This window comes from Schistocerca cancellata, chromosome 1 (assembly GCF_023864275.1).
Source record: "Schistocerca cancellata isolate TAMUIC-IGC-003103 chromosome 1, iqSchCanc2.1, whole genome shotgun sequence".
NCBI lineage: Eukaryota > Metazoa > Arthropoda > Insecta > Orthoptera > Acrididae > Schistocerca > Schistocerca cancellata.
Window position 1 is genome coordinate 761,113,674 of NC_064626.1, and position 17,787 is coordinate 761,131,460.

General features: G+C 44.7%; 1 protein-coding gene across 9 annotated transcripts in view; it reads right to left on the reverse strand.

The window, feature by feature from the left end:
* LOC126186395 (protein lap4) overlaps nucleotides 1-10,966 on the reverse strand; it is a 535,941-nt gene extending 524,975 nt beyond the window's left edge. For 3 of the 9 annotated variants that reach the window (XM_049928205.1, XM_049928206.1, XM_049928204.1), the window contains exons 1-2: nucleotides 10,636-10,962; nucleotides 10,428-10,545 (exon numbers count right to left, since the gene is read on the reverse strand). In XM_049928205.1, coding sequence (XP_049784162.1) covers nucleotides 10,428-10,545; nucleotides 10,636-10,797 — 280 coding nt within the window. In that variant the 5' untranslated portion in view covers nucleotides 10,798-10,962. Of the gene's footprint in view, nucleotides 1-10,427; nucleotides 10,546-10,635 lie in introns of all 9 variants that reach the window. The other 6 variants (XM_049928208.1, XM_049928210.1, XM_049928207.1 and 3 more) reach the window with 4 other exon arrangements.
* Nucleotides 10,967-17,787: the final 6,821 nt, after the last annotated feature.

The window sequence follows — 17,787 nt, forward strand, 5'->3', positions numbered from 1 at the left end:
AACAAAATGTGGGCCACTGTCAAAGCCAGCCCGCAGCGACATATAGGAGGGTCCTCCCGGCGCAGTAAATAACTGTTAGTCAGCCGGGAGTGGCCAATGCGGAGCCGACAAAGGACGACTGAGTCCCTGCGGTTGGCTCGCATGGATGACCGCCACACAGTCGTCGTCTCCTTAATGGCACGGAGTTTATTGGGTGTGATCCGATCGCGCCATTCAGCGTCCCAGAAAGCAAAAACTTTTCGGCGGAGGACTGCCCGCAAATCAGTCTCTGGGAGGCCAACATCCAGAGACGGTTGTCTCGTGGCCTCTTTCGCCAGGCGGTCAACATGTTCATTGCCCGGGATACCGACATGACCGGGGGTCCACACAAAGACCACAGAGTGGCCGCAACGCGCAAGAGTATGCAGGGACTCATGGATAGCCATCACCAGACGAGAACGAGGAAAACACTGGTCGAGAGCTCGTAAACCGCTCAGGGAATCGCTACAGATAACGAAGGACTCACCTGAGCAGGAGCGGATATACTCTAGGGCACGAAAGATGGCGACCAGCTCAGCAGTGTAAACGCTGCAGCCATCCGGCAACGAACGTTGTTCGGAATGGTCCCCTAGAGTTAATAAATACCCGACACGACCAGCAACCATCGAACCGTCAGTGTAAACAATGCCAGAGCCCTGATACGTGGCCAGGATAGAATAAAAGCGGCGGCGGAAGGCCTCTGGAGGGACTGAGTTCTTCGGGCCCTGTGCCAAGTCGAGCCGAAGGCAAGGGCGAGGAACACACCATGGGGGTGTACGCAAAGGGGCCCGGAAAGGAGGTGGAACAGTGAAACCCCTAATCCCGGAGAGAAGCTCTTTGACGCGTACGGCGATCGGACAACCCGACCGGGGCCGACGGTCTGACAGATGGACGACTGACTGCGGGAACAGGACACGGTAATTTGGATGCCCGGGCAAGCTAAAAACATGGACAGCATAAGCGGCCAGTAATTGTTGGCGTCGTAACCGCAGTGGAGGGACACCTGCCTCCACCAGTACGCTGTCCACAGGGCTGGTCCGAAAAGCACCAGTGGCAAGGCGTATCCCGCTATGGAGGATGGGGTCCAGCACCCGCAACGCAGATGGGGATGCTGAGCCATAGGCTAGGCACCCATAATCCATGCGAGACTGGATTAACGCCTGGTAGAGCCGCATCAGGGTAGATCGGTCGGCGCCCCAGCGGGTGTGGCTCAAACATCGCAGAGCATTGAGATGCCGCCAACATGCCTGTTTGAGCTGCCGGATATGTGGCAGCCAAGTCAACCGGGCATCGAAAACCACCCCCAAAAACCTGTGTGATTCCACCACTGAAAGAAGGTCGCCGGCTAGATAAAGCCGCGGCTCCGGGTGGACAGTGCATCGCCGGCAGAAATGCATAACGCACTTCTTGGCTGCCGAAAACTGAAACCCATGCGCTACAGCCCAAGACTGCGCCTTGCGGATAGCACCCTGTAGCTGACGTTCAACAACTGCAATGCCAGTAGAGCTGTAATAAAGGCAGAAGTCGTCAGCATACAGGGAAGCAGAGACAGAATTTCCCACGGCCGCAGCGAGCCCGTTAATGGCTATTAAAAACAGGACGACACTTAAAACAGAACCCTGTGGCACACCGTTCTCCTGGACGTGGGTGGAACTATATGAGGCTGCGGCTTGCACGCGGAAGGTACGATACGACAGAAAATTTCTGATAAAGATCGGCAGAGGGCCCCGAAGACCTCATTCATGAAGTGTAGAAAGGATATGATGACGCCATGTCGTATCGTACGCCTTCCGCATGTCGAAAAAGACAGCGACCAGGTGCTGACGGCGGGCAAAGGCGGTACGTATGGCCGACGCCAGGCTCACCAGATTGTCGGCGGCGGAGCGGCCCCTCCGGAACCCACCCTGAGACGGATCCAGAAGGCCCCTAGACTCCAGTACCCAATTCAAGCGCCGGCTCACCATCCGTTCGAGAAGCTTACAAAGAACGTTGGTGAGGCTAATGGGGCGGTAGCTGTCCACCTCCAAAGGGCTTTTGCCCGGTTTCAAAACGGGGATGACAATGCTTTCCCGCCATTGCGACGGAAACTCTCCCTCGACCCAGAGACAGTTGTAAAGGTCGAGGAGGCGTCGCTTGCAGTCCACTGAAAGGTGTTTCAGCATCTGACAGTGGATACGATCGGGCCCGGAAGCGGTATCAGGGCAAGCGGCAAGGGCACTGTGAAATTCCCACTCACTGAATGGAGCATTGTAGGAGTCAGAAGTGTTGGTGCGAAAAGAAAGACTCCGACGTTCCATCCGCTCTTTAATGGAGCGGAAGGCCTGGGGGTAATTCGCAGAAGCGCAACTCATAGCAAAATGCTCTGCCAAGCGGCTTGCAATGACGTCGGAGTCTGTACAAACTGCTCCATTCAGGGAGAGCGCAGGGACGCTGGCAGGGGTCCGATAGCCGTAGACGCGTCGAATCTTCGCCCAGACCTGCGATGGAGTGACATGGAGGCCAATGGTGGACACATACCGCTCCCAGCACTCCTGCTTGCCTTGGCGGATAAGGAGGCGGGCCCGCGCACGCAGCCGTTTGAAGGCGATAAGGTGGTCTATGGAGGGATGTCGCTTGTGACGCTGGAGCGCCCACCGGCGATCTTTAATCGCTTCAGCGATCTCAGGCGACCACCAAGGCACAGCCCTCCGCCGAGGGGACCCAGAAGAACGGGGAATGGCACATTCGGCGGCAGTAACGATGCCGGTGGTGACCGATTGAACCACCGCATCAATGTCATCACGAGAGAGAGGCTCAATAGCGGCAGTGGAGGAAAACAAGTCCCAGTCAGCCTTATTCATAGCCCATCTGCTGGGGCGCCCAGAAGAGTGGCGCCGTGGCAGTGACAGAACGATTGGAAAATGGTCACTACCACACAGGTCGTCATGCACACCCTATTGGACAGATGGTAAGAGGCTAGGGCTACAGAGCGATAGGTCAATGGCGGAGTATGTGCCATGCGCCACACTGAAGTGTGTGGAGGCACCGTCATTTAAGATCGAGAGATCGAGCTGCGCCAATAAATGCTCAATAGTGGCGCCTCGACCTGTTGCCACTGACCCACCCCACAGAGGGTTATGGGCGTTAAAGTCGCCCAGTAACAAGAAGGGTGGCGGCAATTGGGCTATCAGCGCAGCCAGGACATGCTGCGCAACATCACCCTCCGGTGGAAGGTAAAGACTGCAGTCAGTAACAGCCTGTGGCGTCCACACCCGAACAGCGACAGCCTCTAAAGTTGTATGTAGAGGGACAGACTCACTGTGGAGAGAGTTAAGGACATAGATGCAGACGCCACCAGACACCCTTTCATAAGCTACCCGGTTTTTATAATAACCCCGATAGCCACAGAGGGCGGGGGTTCGCATTGCTGGCAACCATGTTTCCTGAAGTGCAATGCAGAAGAAAGAGTGAAGGCTGATAAGTTGGCGCAGCTCAGCTAGATGTTGGAAGAAACCGCTGCAGTTCCACTGGAGGATGGTATTGTCCATGTCTGAGAAAGGCGTGACGAGACTGGGTAGGCAGATTACACCGCTGGGTCACCTGCTGCCTCCGATTGAGCACCTGTGCCAGTGCTTGCCATGGCGTCTGAGGGATCGGCGAGATCGAGGTCCTCAGCGGACGCCAGAATCTCCACCTCGTCCTGAGACGCAGAGCTTGTTGGAAGCGGTGGAACGGGTGCCACCACAATGTTGGTATTCTTGGGGACTTTCTTCTGGTTCTGTTTCTGCTTCTCTCGCCGTGCCTTCGGTGGTTCAGGCTTGGAGGGCTGCACAGGGTCAGTCTCAGGGACGGAGGACGACCGTGAGGCCCTACGACCAGGGACTGATGGTTGTTTGAGCCACGTGCGGGTGTCTGCTGTGCCGCTGGTCGGAACTTGCGAAGGGAGGTCCCCAAGGGACCCCTTCCTTGTGAGAGTAGCCGAAGAAGTCTTACTCTTCTCCGGCTGGGAAGGGGGAACTGATGTCCCCGATGGTTTGGGGGGGTGTTGATCCTGAAGTAGATGGAGCAGGAGCAACAGGTTGTGAAGTGCCCCCCACAAGCAAGGGGGCTGGTGGATGCTGACCGATCTTAGCGCCGATTCGTGACGATGGGAGAACCGTCATTGCAGCAGCGGCGTAGGTTGAAGTCATTGCCACAGGATGGAGCCTCTCATATTTCCGTCTAGCCTCGGGGTAGGTCAGGCGGTCCAGGGTCTTATATTCCATTATCTTCCTTTCTTACTGCAATATCCTACAGTCCGGCGAGCAGGGGGAATGGTGTTCTCCGCAGTTAACACAGATAGGAGGCGGGGCACATGGAGTATCGGGATGCGAAGGACGTCCACAATCCCGACACGTGATGCTGGAAGTACAGCGAGATGACATGTGCCCGAACTTCCAGCATTTAAAACACCGCATCGGAGGAGGGATATATGGCTTCACATCACAACGGTAAACCATCACCTTGACCTTTTCGGGTAAAACATCACCTTCGAAGGCCAAGATGAAGGCACCGGTGGCTACCTGATTATCCCTTGGACCCCGATGGACGCGCCGGACGAAGTGAACACCTCGTCGTTCGAGGTTGGCGCGTAATTCATCGTCGGACTGCAGAAGAAGATCCCTGTGGAATATAATACCCTGGACCATGTTGAGACTCTTATGCGGCGTGATGCTAACTGAAACATCCCCCAACTTGTCACAATTGAGCAACATCCGTGACTGGGCAGAGGATGCCGTTTTGATGAGCACAGAACCAGAGCGCATTTTGGACAAGCCCTCCACCTCCCCGAACTTGTCCTCTAAATGCTCCACAAAAAACTGGGGCTTGGTTGACACAAACGATTCTCCATCAACCCGGGTACGCAGGCATCAGTAGAGCGATCCCTGTGTTGTCAGGGGGCTACAACCAACAGAGTACATGGCGGCCCCACCACAACGGACTGGCTACCGTGCTGGATCTTAGGTGCAAAAATGTCCAAGGTCGTCGTCGCAGTTAAAAGCAACACTGCAGGATGCAGTGTGGTAATCGCACCCAGGGACGTATCCTCACCCAGAGATGGAAAACGAGCGGGACACCATTGCAACGACGAAAAAGCCGGCTAAAGGTCTCAATGCACGACGGATACAGTGCACCATGTAAGGCGCCCTTTCCCAATTGGCTCGCTCTTTGGAATAATTTAGAAAGATGGAGGTCAAACCCGAGAGGGGACCATCACATAAGGCCGAAACATGTGAGACTCCTTTTAGTCGCCTCTTACGACAGGCAGGAATACCGCGGGCCTATTCTAACCCCCGAACCCGCAGGGGGACCCTGAGGTCGGTTTATACTAGCTTTTCCATTCTTCTGTAAGGAATTCGTGTCAGTATTTTGCAACATGACTTGTTAGACTGATAGTTCTGTAACATTCACACATGTCAGCGCCTGCTTTCTTTGGAACTGGAATTATTTTATCCTTCTTGAAGTCTGAAGGTATTTCGCCTGTCTCATACCTCTTGCTCACCAGAGGATAGAGTTTTGTCAGTGCTGGCTCTCCCAAGGCTATCAATTGTTCTGAAGGAATGTTGTCTACACCCAAGGCCTTGTTTCGACTTAGATCTTTCAAAGCTCTGTCAAATTCTTCTCACAGTATCACATCTCCCATTCATCTCCATTTACGTGCTCTCCCATTTTTAGAATACTGACTTCATGTTTACCCTCTATATACTCCTTCCAACTTTCCCTTCTTTGCTTATTACTCGTTTCCCATCTGAGCTGCTCACAGTTGCTTCCCTTTTCTCCGAAGGTATCCAATTTTCCTGTAGGGTCATCTCTCTCCCCTCTAGTGATATATGTTTCTAAATCACTACATTTGTCCCCTAGCCGTTCCTGCTTGGCTATTTTTCACTTCCTGTCAATCTCATTTTTAGACATATGTATTTCCTTTCGAGTGCTTCAGTTACTGTACTATGTTTTCTCCTCTCATCAATTAACTTCATTATCTCCTGTATTACTGAATCATTTCTAACAGGCCTCGTCTTTTTATCCAATTTATCCTCTGCTGGCTTCACTATTTTACCTCTCAAAGCTACCTATTGGTCTTCTACTCCATTCATTTCCCCTGTTCTAGTCAATAGTTGCCTATGCTCACTTAAACTCTCAACAACGCCTGAGTCTTGCCATCATATAATTAATCTGAAACCTTCAAGTGTCTTCAGGTCTCAGCCACGTATACAACCTTCTTTCATTATGTCTCTGTTAAAACGAGAAGTAAACAGTACACACTGAATTGTTAAGGCTTTCTTGGCCACTTGTTGACAAATTGCCTGTTGGTGTCTGTCTTGGGTTCTTCGGCCGATGTTCGTTTGATAAATTCGTGACGTTTCGCAGCACGAGTGGCTGGCGTTGTCGAAGCTTCATCCACCACCACCAGCAGGAGCAATGAAGGGTGAAGCTTTTACAATGCCAGCCATTCGTGCTGGCGAAACATCAGGAAAGTTATCAAACAAAAGTCGGCCGAAGAACCCGAGACAAATCCCAACAACCAATTTGTCAATATTTACTGGGCAAGGTGGTTGTGAATTATTTAAACAATCTCAAGATGACTAGTATTCGAAATTTAGTGAAGAGAAAATTATTATAAAATTGATCTGGGTTTCTCCAATTCTTCGTCTGATTAGGCCCAGTTTGATAGGTTTCATAGACAGCTTCTGGTGCAGGACTTTTCACACTGTCGTTGGAGCCATTTCGAGTTCACGGGATGCACGACGCACCGATTTCTTTGGACTCCTTATGAATGTCTCTCGTACAAGCTCCACATCCACTCACACTGGGACCTCCGCTTCTCTTTGGCGGCACAAGCAACCACTCGTAACGAATTTGTTGTGCCTGTGGTAAATGGCCTTCCTTTGGTGGCTTCTTACCGTACTTGGTTCTAAACATCCGCTGAACAGCTGTAGCACACTTGTTCTTGTTGAACTCCCAACACACGAAAAGCTCACTCCATACATAAACAAAAACCTTCAGGGTTTCCCTTCAAAATGACATGAGTATGGTATCTGTACAATGTTTGGTTCTTGTGCAATAAATAATTGAAAGTGTTCCCGGACTTTATGTACTTACGTGGCTTAACAAGTTTATTGTATCAGGATGCGAACACTGATGATGTGCTTAGTAATGACACAAATAACTCAAGTGAGTAATAATGATGAAGCACTCCTTGAAAACACAAACTGTTTACCACACAACATTACAAACCTCATGAAAATACAAAAGCATCTTTTGTTGTTTACAGTAAATAAATTCAAAACAATTTCATTTTTTTATCTGCTGAAACCATATACAGCAATAAAGATATATGATCTCTGATTTATTTTGCGAATAAAATTATAAAGGAAGACCTTTTCTTATGGTGACAATATGGCCTTTGCATTCAAGGCCTTATCAATGTTCATTGCTAATAATATCTTTTCAAACAGGACAACACAAATGTATCCAAGTTGCAACATGCACCCATCATCAGTTTGCCACAAAAATCTTTCAGATGAAATCGATGTGGATGTGAATATTGGGGATATTGTGAAATATTTTCATCAAACTTGTGTTCATTTTCTGTTACAATAAATATTTCGACCAACTTCATCCCTGCGAGTACCTACATAATGACCAAGAAAAGAGTGGCTGCAGGCAGCTGTGAACACTTACTTTGGCCAACAGAAGACACTACACCAATATAGCATTACTGTCATGAGAACAGTCTTGTTAAAGTAACCAGACATATTCAGTCAAACGATAGAAAAAAATTAAACAATTTGGCTGCAATGAATTCAAAGTTAGGATCATGTTTCACAGGTCACCATCTTACTTAGTCATAAACTATGCAGCTGTTCTCAACAACATCTGGTAACAAATGACTCACCAACATGAACAAACTACATAAAGAAAATGCCAATCAAGCAACTGATCCACATGAATTTTCCATAGATCAAACTGACCTAAATTAAAATAACATCAGTGCCCCAATGAAAATTTTCTAGAATGAGATAGGTTCATCAAATTAAACCTTGCACATTTCAGCACTAGCACACAAGGCAGTGGTTATAAAACAGTTGATGGTAAGGACCATTATTCACGGCTTTCTGCTTGCCAGGCACCATAGCCTCAATTAAGAAAGAATGATATAAAAATTTTTGTAAAGGCTTTGCAGTTGGTATTGTCCTTAATAAAATATTTCTTTTCGCAATACAATCTGTGTGAAAAATATTGAATTTGCATTGTGTCTGTATTAGATTCATATCAGCGAATGAAGCAATTATTTTGCCAATTTGGGTCACTGTAGTAAATGTTCAGAATACTTTTAGGGTTCACCGGCATCATCTTTCCTGCGTACAACCTCACAATATTTGACTGAATTATTTCAATACAGGTGAAGAGAGCAACAACATTCTTCCAGGAAATGTGTAGGCTACCAGTATGCCTACAGCCCACAATATTATCAAAGAAATAAAAATAAATCCTTGATACACCATTTTGCTTTTACACATTCTGATTCAGACATGAAGTTTTCAGATAAATCTGTTGCATATCCATGCTTTTGCTTTCACAGTACACTTTCCAAATGAATGACACAAACAACTTTTATGTGTCTATTAGCAGACTACAAAGCCAATTTTCTTAGTAAATTAGGCTGTACATGCTCTGCTGCAGTCAAATGCCATCGCAGATCACGAATTTTCTTCATTTTTGGAGTTGTCTCGCAGTTTGGGAAGGCAGAACAAGTATGTAACCAAATTGAAATTTGTCATCAATTAACTGTTACGCAGAGCTGGGTCTGTCTTAACATCTGCCCTTTGATCTTTATGGTAAATGATCAACAGAACAAGCCAATTGCTTTTAAAATCCACTACTGGTGAGATGATCTGTATTGGCCAAGTTAGATGTCCATAAATCACAGTGAGCACACTAACTGAGCAATACAGTAGTACATGTTTTCTCTAATAATTGAAAGTCCACTGTTGACGGAAAAAAGAAGTTTTATAAAATATTTGGCATCTCTTTTCAAGTGCCCACCAGATAAGATTTTCTACTGTGGGGCAACAAGATTGATTTGTCAGTTTGCACCACCCTTGATGTCCTGTAGTGGCCCTCCCTGGAGTCAACATATGGAGTCAACATATTTTATCTTGATTTTCATACATGAGTTACAACTTTTCTCACAAGCAGTTACCCTCACTTTGCAAATAGCAGTCTTCATGTATCATATAAATGACTATACACCTAAATCATTATTCTAAGTGATTTTCACAATTCAGGAGTTACTTTACCTATTGATTGGAGTGTTAATCTGGCTAGGCATGTAACATTTCACTTGTGGAAGAAAGAGCTACTTCATTTCATGAGAGACAGTTGCACCAGACATGCATGATAGAGAACTTCAGAGTTTCAGTTTTCATGTTCAGACGATCTAATACCACTATCTGGCATTAGTTTGAAGTTTCAGATAATTCAAGGACCGCCGTTACAATCACATTTAGTCACTGGGCAAAGAAATATCACACAGATGCTGTTGCCTGACTAGGTGATGGGAGTAATTTTGAAGAAATGTGACAAGTCTTGCCTAATATATACCTAACTAACAACAGCAGCAAAAGTCTCTAAACTGTATGATATCCTAAGGTTAAAAGTATCAAATGTCACTGAAGACAACACTATGTAACTGAACATCAAAACTACAAGTTTTGTGTCACAAAATATGAGCGTAAGCACTATAGACTGCTAAACAGGTCAGTTATTAACCAACAACTGTATAACATTTCAGTATTATTCTGAAACATTTCCGGCTCACCAATAAAATATTGTACAGGGGTGTTGAGATGTGATTAATGGTAGGGAAAATACTGTTAAAAACATAAACACTGACCATGAATGACGAACGAAAAACTACTGTTATATAGGATAATCATACTGCGACATATAACGAAAATCTGTGTGTATCATGTCACTACGCAGTTATATGCCGACAGGATTTAAGAATTCGTCATTACACCGACGTCTTAGGCATTCGAGGCATCACCACCATTTTCACAAATATAAATAGTGAAGCAATCGGTAGTACAACATAATCAAATTTCCAATGTGTAATCATCAGTATTGAAAATTACTTACTGCTTAGAAAAGGCTCAACTGCATCTATGATAAAATAACATGGGATCAAATTTCAATTATTATGTGACCTAGTTATTTACTGTCGGTCTTTATTCTTAACAAACAAACATAAACGGACGATGCTATTGAGCAGACATGGAATCACTGTCTTTTTGGCCAAACCCAAACATAAACAAGCCGATAATAGTGACACCTGTGCGTAAGAGAACATAAACACTTCGAACGTGAGAATTCTTAATCAAACTTACCATTTCTGGAAACATCCAATTCGACAAGATTCTCGAAATTCTGTATATCTGGAGGTAACCGATGAATTTCATTGTCACTTAATCCTAGTTTTCTCAGTCGATGCAGACGAAAAAAGTTCTGAAACAAGAAACACTTTATGACTCCACCATTCTGTATAACACATAGGTCTCCTGCCTACTTATTTGCCGTAACTCTAATGATATTAACCTTTGGGAGATCGCGGATATGGTTAGCATCGAGTAAAAGTTCTTCCAGACTCCGTGAGTATCGCAAGATGTCTTCGGGGACATTCGGTAGTGAACAGTGACGCTTGTCAACATATTCAACCTGCCGATTACACCCTTTAAATATTGGTATGCAACGGAACATGACGTCTCACGAGTAAAAAACACAATTCATTATACGTTCGAAACTGCACTATGCTAACAAATCACAATAAAACGAAGCCACACACTAGCTGCAACTTTCAGCCCAACACCCTACCCAGATTTGAACATGAAAACTACTGCATGTCTGACCGTGACGTCACACGAAACTACACAGACGCGACACTTTCGCCATCTTGCAGTGGAATTTTGAAGCAACTGCGCTGGCCAAAGATGAATCACACAGATCGTAACAGAGAGAGAATAATCACTGAGTACATGACGCCAGCGATTTAGTCGCAAGAATCAGAATCCTTAAACCCGTTTTACACTAGACGTGTGACTCTCACAAGAAAGTCGTTGCCTACTGCAACGCTACAAGCGGGAGAACGTCCAACCACAAAAAAGCGTTTATACGGCACGTCTTCTGCTTTACTCGTTTGCTGTGCTTGTTGACAACTTCTAGCAGGTGAATTGGCGGCTTTAGTTCACTTTCGAGACTTTGGGGTGTTTTATATCATTTTTAAGGGCATTACATTTATTTGTACTTTAGACGGTCACTACGGTGCTACATTTAATTGTTTCCACGCAGTTTATATGAAACTACACGACGCTCACATGTGTAAACACCCTAGTTATAAAAGCCGTTTAAATACTTTCAGAAGACAAGGCTCAGAAGGATGAAAGAAGATATCGCCTTGGTCTTATTACCGTAGCTGCGGCTTTCATCATAAAGAAAAAAATCTGACGGAAGGTGCGGCAAAAATAGAAGCTATTGGATTCAGCTGTGGCTTCTAAGCAGGAAAGGGGAAAAGGACTGTTAATCCTTATTGATAAAGGAGTTAAGGCTGGAGGATTCACTACAGTTTAACATTTTGTGAGAATGGATGCAGTTTTTTTCGACAAGCTGTCATCCTTCATTGAGCCCAACGTTCCCCTGAGACAAGCAATTTCGCCAATCAGAAAACAAAACATTAAATTTTTATGTATATTTTTTCATACGATTGTTTGCTCAACGATATTAGCTTAAAATTGTCGTATTTTATTCCTTTCCAGGCGAACAGTTACTTTGCGATTTCTAGCGACTGACGAGTCTTACAAGAGTCTGTCGTTTGCACATCGTATATCAGTTTCGAGTCTGTCTAAACCGATAATAGAAGTTTGGTGTGAAATTCATTACTCTTTGGGGGATAAGTATTTGAAGCACTTGTTTCCTGTATTACTAAATAAAAAAAGTTAAAAATTTCATTTCATTTCTACTTTCTTATGGGCTCCAACAACTGAAGAGGAATGGCTTTTGATAAATTGTGTAACCGAGATAAAGCTTCAAATAATACTTACCGAAAATTGCAGATTTTTCAGGGTTAACTTTTGTGAGACGAACAATCTGCTGTATTACGTTTCGCTGCGCAGGTGCGAGGTACACAATTCACATAGAACTTCGGGCCATTTGTCAAAGGTGCTTCCCACTTGGTCGTTTGCCCATGTGTGAAGGACCTACATACACGTGAGAATAAGATCCATCATAGACCACAGATAATACAGACTGTACGTGACGTCATTACACTGAAACCAACATCTAAGTCACGTGACTGGGGCAGGACGCCGAATTTCTATTATTACACACTGTGTGGTGTGGAATTGACAGTTTTCCTCATTTATAGCTGAAATGAAGTATTGATTTTAATTTAAGAAGAAAATAATTCGCCTTATTGCTATTACACATGTAGTAGTGCAGTTAATCTGATTTCCCCTAAATCCCTAACATGAATGCGATGGTAATAGTTTTTAAGTGTGGCTGGGTGATGCACTGCCATTTCTGTTTACAAGCAAAAAGATCACAGTTCTTCAGTGAATATATGCCCAGAGAAGTCTTGTTTTGACTATACACACTTCACAAACGGATGAAAATATCAATTGTGAAAGGGAAAAACGCATATGAAAAAAGTTTTGCATCACCCCTGTTCCCAGAACTCCCGAAGATAAACATTGACTGTGGGTATTGTATCACAGACATAGTCCCTTTAACTGTTCAGAGATGTCACTTAACCCACCCAAAGATGGAAACACCATGCATGAGCAGCACCTATTAGACGGAGAGGGTCCAAGAGCCAATCAGATCCAGTCATTCAACCAGGAAGGAGGTACACAGCTCATGTTGTCTATAGTTCAACCATGTCTAGACGATCAATACCGCGGTTCGATGGCGTCCACATTGTTACTTTGTGCCAGGAACGGCTCTCAACAATGGAAGTGTCCAGGGGTCTCGGAGTGAACGAAAGTGATGTTGTTCAGACATGGAGGAGGTACAGAGAGACAGGAACTGTCGATGGCATGCCTCGCTCAGGCCGCTCAAGGGCTACTACTGCCGTGGATGACCGCTACCTACGGATTATGGCTCAGAGGAACCCTGACAGCAACGCCACCATGTTGAATAATGCTTTTCGTGCAGCCACAGGACGTCGTGTTACGACTCCAACTGTGCACAATGGGCAGCATGATGCGCAACTTCACTCCAGATGTCCATGGCGAGATCCATCTTTGCAGCTACGACACCATACAGAGCGATACAGATTAGTCCAACACCATGCCGAATGGATTGCTCAGGATTGGCATCACGTTCTCTTCAACCGATGAGTATTGCATATGCCTTCAACCACACAATCGTCAGAGACGTATTTGGAGGAAACCCAGTCAGGCTGAACGCCTTAGATACACTGTCCAGCGAGTGCAGCAAGGTGGAGGTTCCTTGCTGTTTTGGGATGGCATTACATGGGGCCGACGTACGTCGCTGTTTGTTTTGGAAGGTGCCATAACGGCTGTACGATACATGAATGTCATCCTCCTAGCGATAGTGCAACCATATCACCAGCACGTTTGCGAGGCATTCGTCTTCATTGACGACAATTCGCGCCCCCATCGTGCACATCTTGTGAATGACTTCCTTCAGGATAACGACATCGCTCGACTAGAGTGGCCAGCGTGTTGTCGAGACATGAACCTTGTCCAACATGCCTGGGATACATTGAAAAGGGCTGTTTAGGAACGACGTGACCAACTAGCCACTCTGAGGGATCTATGTCGAATCGTCATCGAGGAGTGGGACAATCTGGACCAACAGTCCCTTGATGAAATTCTGGATTGTATGCCATGACGATATAGGCATGCATCAATGTAAGAGGACGTGCTACTGGGTATCGGAGGTACTGACGTGTACAGCAATCTGGACCACCACCTCTGATGGTCTCGCTGTATGGTGGTACAACATGCAATGTATGGTTTTTTATGAGCGATAAAAAGGGCAGAAATGATGATTATGTTGATCTCTATTCCAATTTTCACCACAGGTTCTAGAACTCTCGGAATAGAGGTGATGCAAAACTTTTTTTGATGTGTGTATTTCAAAATATTTGCAGAGGTGTTTCTATGAGTTGAAAGTTAGGATGGATGTTGGTCTTTGGATGCAAAACGAGATGATTGACTAAGACTTTAAGATGATATATTGTTAATATACAGCTCGCTGCACAAGTACAATCAATGTTTTTTAATATATTAAGCTTCTTATCTTGATATCGTTCTGGTATCTGTACTGGATTCAGAAAACGTTATTTTGTGTAAATACCTGACATTACACACATAAACGAATTTTCTTACAAAAGTGTATAACACTTCACTCACATTCTTGTGGAATCGTTAGAAAACTAATGATTATTTTGTCTTCCACTCCTGTGGAAGCGGCGAACTACAAGAATTCACTAAACAACAATTATTCTGTCGCTTGTTAAAAAGAGCTGCCAATACATTTCAACTTGACCACAATTAAAAACGAAAGCTATTAGTTTATTCCCACCCCCCATGAACAATGGACCTTGCCATTGGTGGGGAGGCTTGCGTGCCTCAGCGATGCAGATGGCCTTACCATAGGTGCAACCACAATGGAGGGGTATCTGTTGAGAGGCCAGACAAATGTGTGGTTCCTGAAGAGGGGCAGCAGCCTTTTCAGTAGTTGCGGGGGCAACAGTCTGGATGATTGACTGATCTGGCCCTGTAACAATAACCAATGCTGTGCTGGTACTGCAAACGGCTGAAAGCAAGGGGAAACTACAGCCGTAATTTTTCCCGAGGGCATGCAGCTTTACTGTATGGTAAATGATGATGGCGTCCTCTTGGGTAAAATATTCCGGAGGTAAAATAGTCCCCCATTCGGATCTCCAGGTGGGGACTACTCAGGAGGACGTTGTTATCAGTAGAAAGACAACTGGCGTTCTACGGGTTGGAACGTGGAATGTCAGATCCCTTAATTGGGCAGGTAGGTTAGAAAATTTAAAAAGGGTAATGGATAGGTTAAAGTTAGATATAGTGGGAATTAGTGAAGTTCGGTGGCAGGAGGAAATAGACTTTTGGTCAGGTGCATACAGGGTTATAAATACAAAATCAAATAGGGGTAACGCAGGAGTAGCTTTAATAATCAATAAAAAAAATAGGCATGCGGGTAAGCTACTACAAACAGCATAGTGAACGCATTATTGTGGCCAAGATAGACATGAAGCCCACGCCTACTACAATAGTACAAGTTTATATGCCAACTAGCTCTGCAGATGATGAAGAAATTGATGGAATGTACGATGAGATAAAAGAAATTATTCAGGTAGTGAAGGGGGACGAAAATTTAATTGTCATGGGTGACTGGAATTCGAGAGTAGTTAAAGGGAGAGAAGGAAACATAGTAGGTGAATATGGATTGGGGTAAAGAAATGAAAGAGGAAACTGTCTGGTAGAATTTTGTGCAGAGCATAACTTAATCATAGCTAACATTTGGTTCAAGAATCATAAAAGGAGGTTGTATACATGGAAGAATCCTGGAGATACTAAAAGGTATCACAGAGGTTATATAATGGTAAGACAGAGATTTAGGAACTAGGTTTTAAATAGTAAGACATTTCCAGGGGCAGATGTGGATTCTGACCAGAAACTATTGGTTATGAACTGTAGATTAAAACTGAAGAAACTGCAAAAAGGTGGGAATTTAAGGAGATGGGACCTGGATAAACTAACTAAACCAGAGGTTGTACAGAGTTTCAGGGAGAGCATAAGGGAACAATTGACAGCAATGGGGGAAAGAAGTACAGTAGAAGAAGAATGGGTAGCTCTGAGGGATGAAGTAGTGAAGGCAGCAGAAGATCAAGTAGGTAAAAAGACGAGGGCTAGTAGAACTCCTTGGGTAACAGAAGAAATATTGAATTTAATTGATTAAAGGAGAAAATATAAAAATGCAGTAAATGAAGCAGGCAAAAAGGAATACAAATGTCTCAAAAATGAGATCGACAGGAAGTGCAAAATGGCTAAGCAGGGATGGCTAGAGGACAAATGTAAGGATGTAGAGGCTTAGCTCACTAGGGGTAAGATAGATACTGCCTACAGGAAAATTAAAGAGACCGAACTATCAGTTTCATAAGTCACAGCTGCAAAATACTAACATGAATTCTTTACAGACGAATGGAAAAACTGGTAGAAGCCGACCTCGGGGAAGATCAGTTTGGATTCCGTAGAAATATTGGAACACATGAGGCAATACTGACCTTACGACTTATCTTAGAAGAAAGATTAAGGAAAGGCAAACCTACGTTTCTAGCATTTGTAGACTTATAGAAAGCTTTTGACAATGTTGACTGGAATACTCTCTTTCAAATTCTAAAGGTAGTAAGGGTAAAATACAGGGAGCGAAAGGCTATTTACAATTTGTACAGAAAGCAGATGGCAGTTACAAGAGTCGAGGGGCATGAAAGGTAAGCAGTGGTTGGGAAGGGAGTGAGACAGGGTTGTAGCCTCTCCCCGATGTTATTCAATCTGTATATTGAGCAAGCAGTAAAGGAAACAAAAGAAAAATTCGGTGTAGGTATTAAAATCCATGGAGAAGAAATAAAAACTTTGAGGTTCGCCGATGACATTGTAATTCTGTCAGAGACAGCAAAGGACTTGGAAGAGCAGTTGAACGGAATGGGCAGTGTCTTGAAAGGAGGATATAAGATGAACATCAACAAAAGCAAAACGAGGATAATGGAATGTAGTCGAATTAAGTCAGGTGATGTTGAGGGTATTAGATTAGGAAATGAGACACTTAAAGTAGTAAAGGAGTTTTGCTATTTGGGGAGCAAAATAACTGATGATGTTCGAAGTAGAGAAGATATAGAATGTAGACTGCCAATGGCAAGGAATGCGTTTCTGAAGAAGAGAAATTTGTTAACATCGAGTATAGATTTAAGTGTCAGGAAGTCGTTTCTGAAAGTATTCGTATGGAGTGTTGCCATGTATGGAAGTGAAACATGGACGATAAATAGTTTGGACAGGAAGAGAATAGAAGCTTTCGAAATGTGGTGCTACAGAAGAATGCTGAAGATTAGATGGGTAGATCACATAACTAATGAGGAGGTATTGAATAGAATTGGGGAGAAGAGGAGTTTGTGGCACAATTTGACGAGAAGAAGGGACCGATTGGTGGGACATGTTCTGAGGCATCAAGGGATCACAAATTTAGCGTTGGAGGGCAGCGTGGAGGGTAAAAATCGTAGAGGGGGACCAAGAGATGAGTAAACTAAGCAGATTCAGAAGGATGTAGGTTGCAGTAGGTACTGGGAGATGAAGAGGCTTGCACAGGATAGGGTAGAATGGAGAGTTGCATCAAACCAGTCTCAGGACTGAAGACCACAACAACAACAACAACAACAACAACAACATTAGTTTATTATCAGGGATGTCAGAGAAACTACGTTAACTGCACTGCTGCATATGTAACACATATACTACAGTTCGTTGAACTGTCAAAATCAAAATGCTTGATTTCAGCTATAAATGGGAAAAACTGTAACTATCAGCTCCACTTCACACAGTGCGTAAAGACAGGAGCTTGGTTTTCTGCCCTGAGTCAGGTGACTTAGATGTTGGTTTCAAACCTTAACACGCTAGAGATAGGGACATGCGCGGTCTATGTTGTATA